This window comes from Trachurus japonicus, chromosome 14, assembly GCF_045865225.1.
Source record: "Trachurus japonicus isolate A0001 chromosome 14, Traja_1.0".
Classification (NCBI taxonomy): Eukaryota; Metazoa; Chordata; class Actinopteri; order Carangiformes; family Carangidae; genus Trachurus; species Trachurus japonicus.
Genome location: NC_140920.1, coordinates 366,250 through 368,797, shown reverse-complemented (window position 1 = coordinate 368,797; position 2,548 = coordinate 366,250). Strand labels below are relative to the sequence as shown.

The following is a 2,548-nucleotide window of genomic DNA, read 5'->3' as shown; positions in this document are numbered from 1 at the left end:
TCCACATGAACCTGTTTATTTGTATAATGTTGTACAGTAAGTTTTTATACCTGTTCCCTAAAACTGACCAAGTAACAACACGTCAATCTACTTTAAAAGATCATATTTTTAAATTTTACTATCTTATATTTTATATTTTTTCATTGACAATGTGGATAATCTTTAGATTATTATAGTTTTTTATATATTTCTCCATACATAAGAGTAAAGTCATTTAGATAACATGATTACAACTACAGAGTAAATATGAAATCATCCAGGTTATATTCATAGTGATGATTAACATGATCAATAATCTTTGATAGACATTTTACACATGCTGATATTTTCCACATCCATAATATAATCCACATGAACCTGTTAAATGATTTATACACACTTTAAAGGATCATAGTTTTAAATTTTACAATCTTATATTTTATCATTGACAACGTGGATAATCTTTAGATGATTATAGTTTATATCTATGTATTTCTCCTTAAATAAGAGTAAAGTGATTTAGATAACATGATTACAACAGCAGAGTTAACATTAAATCATCCAGGTTATATTCATAGTGATGATTAATATGATCAATAATCTTTAATAGACACTTTGCACATGCTGATATTTTCCACTTCAATAATATAATCCACATGTTAAATGCAAGTAACGATAAAGATTCATCAAACAAAATAATCTAATCCAGAAGTAGAAAATAAAAACATTAGACCATCACTGTCTGTATCAGTGCTAGTCTTGTTCGCCAGAAGAAAGTTGCGTGTGTGTGTGTGTGTGTGTGTGTGTGTGTGTGTGTGTGTGTGTGTGTTGGTTGGGGGGAGGGGGGTTGAGGTCGACTGCAGCATCATGATGAACCACACTAAACACTCCTGTTTACTGGAGCTCACACAACTCAGCTGAACCTGACCAAACCCAGAGTCCAGGATGTAGAGGCTGAGTGAAGGAGGTCTGGACTCTGTGGATCAGAGTCATGGTTTCAGTGACGCTGTAGAAAGACAGAATACCTGCCCTGTGATCCAGGTACACTCCTATTCTGGAGGACCGAGGACCTGAGACGGAGGGACCTTTACTGTTATGTCTGAATCTATAACCACCACTGTAGCAGTGTAATGACCAGGATTTGTCATTGTATCCAAATGCAGATTCATTCCCTGTCCCTGTTCTCTGGATGTTCTTGTAGGAAACTGCTATATAAACGTCACCGCTCCACTCCACCTCCCAGTAACAACGTCCTGTCAGACCCTCTGGACTCAGAACCTGATGACATCCAGTGAATCTGTCTGGATGACTTGGATATGACTGGTCCACTCTCATCATAGTTACTTTTCTGTTCCTGTCACTCAGTAACAAACGTGTGTGTGCTGTGTTTGGATCCAAAATGATTTGTTTTGAAAATCTCCAGAATTCATCTCTGGTCTGAGGTTCTCTCTGCAGCGGTAAAACTTCTACTTGAGACACTGACCATGAGACCTTTGACCCCTCCTCACTGAGAACAGCCTTTACTTTATCTCTGGCCTCTGACACTGCTGCTGTCACTTCCTTAAAATACGATGGAGGTTGTTGAGTGATGGTGGGTAACTTCGTTGCTTCACCCAGATGAGGCAGAGAGGGGTAGGTGTTTAGGAAGTGGAGGTGGTCCTCTGTGATTGACAGCTGCTCCAGACCAGAGTCTTTCCTCCTCAGCTCAGTGATCTCCTGCTGCAGCTTCTCCTCCAGCTCTTTGACTCGACTCACTTCAGTTTCCTGTTGAGATCTGATCTGCTGCTTCACCTCAGACCTTCTCTTCTCAATGAGTTGGATCAAGTGGGTGAAGGTCTTCTCACTGTTACTAACAGCTTCATCAGCAGAGAGGTTGATGGCCTCCGCCTCCTGTTGAAGCACCTTCACATCTTTCTCTCTGTCCTGGATTCTCTGTTGGATCTTTTGACGACTCAGCCCGAGCTCCTTCTGTTTCTCAGCCCTTTCTGCTACAGCTGAGACTGTGTCGTGGCCTTTGTGTTCATCCATGGAGCAGAGAGAACAGATACACTGCTGATCGGTGCGGCAGAAGATCTTTATCACCTCATTATGGCGAGGGCAGATGTTCTCCAGAAGTTTAGAAGAGGCTTGGACCAGCGTGTGTTTCTTCAGTGGAGCTACGTCGTAGTGAGGCTGAAGGTGCTGCTCACAGTAAGAGGCCGTACACACCAGACAGGACTTGACGGCTTTCAGCTTCCTCCCAGTGCAGTAGTCACAGGCCACGTCTCCTGGTCCAGCGTAGGAGTGATCAGCTGAAGCAGCTTTCAGTCCAACCTTCTTCACTTCCTCCACAAATTCTGCAAACATGGTGTTTTTCACCAGGGCTGGCCTCGGTGTGAAGCTCTGTCTGCACTGAGGACAGCTGCATGTCTTCTTCTGATCATCTTCACCCCAGTAGTTTTTAATACAGCTCATACAGTAGCTGTGTCCACAGGGAATAGTCACCGGCTCCTTTAGAAGATCCAGACAGATCGAACAGTTCCATTTTTCTTGATCCAGCTGAATCATTTGCTGCGCCATTTCTCCTCTA

At 42.4% G+C, this 2,548-nt stretch overlaps 1 protein-coding gene across 1 annotated transcript; it reads right to left on the bottom strand.

Moving 5' to 3' along the window:
• Positions 1 to 873: 873 nt before the first annotated feature.
• Positions 874 to 2,548, bottom strand: LOC146973973 (tripartite motif-containing protein 16-like). The gene has a single exon (XM_085796957.1). It carries the CDS (start codon positions 2,536 to 2,538, stop codon positions 874 to 876), a length of 1,665 nt encoding a protein of 554 aa, XP_085653083.1. The 5' UTR covers positions 2,539 to 2,548.

What these genes read in the sequence shown, in the direction of transcription:
- LOC146973973 (XM_085796957.1), bottom strand. Translation starts at nt 2,538, where the DNA reads ATGGCGCAGCAAATGATTCAGCTGGATCAAGAAAAATGGAACTGTTCG.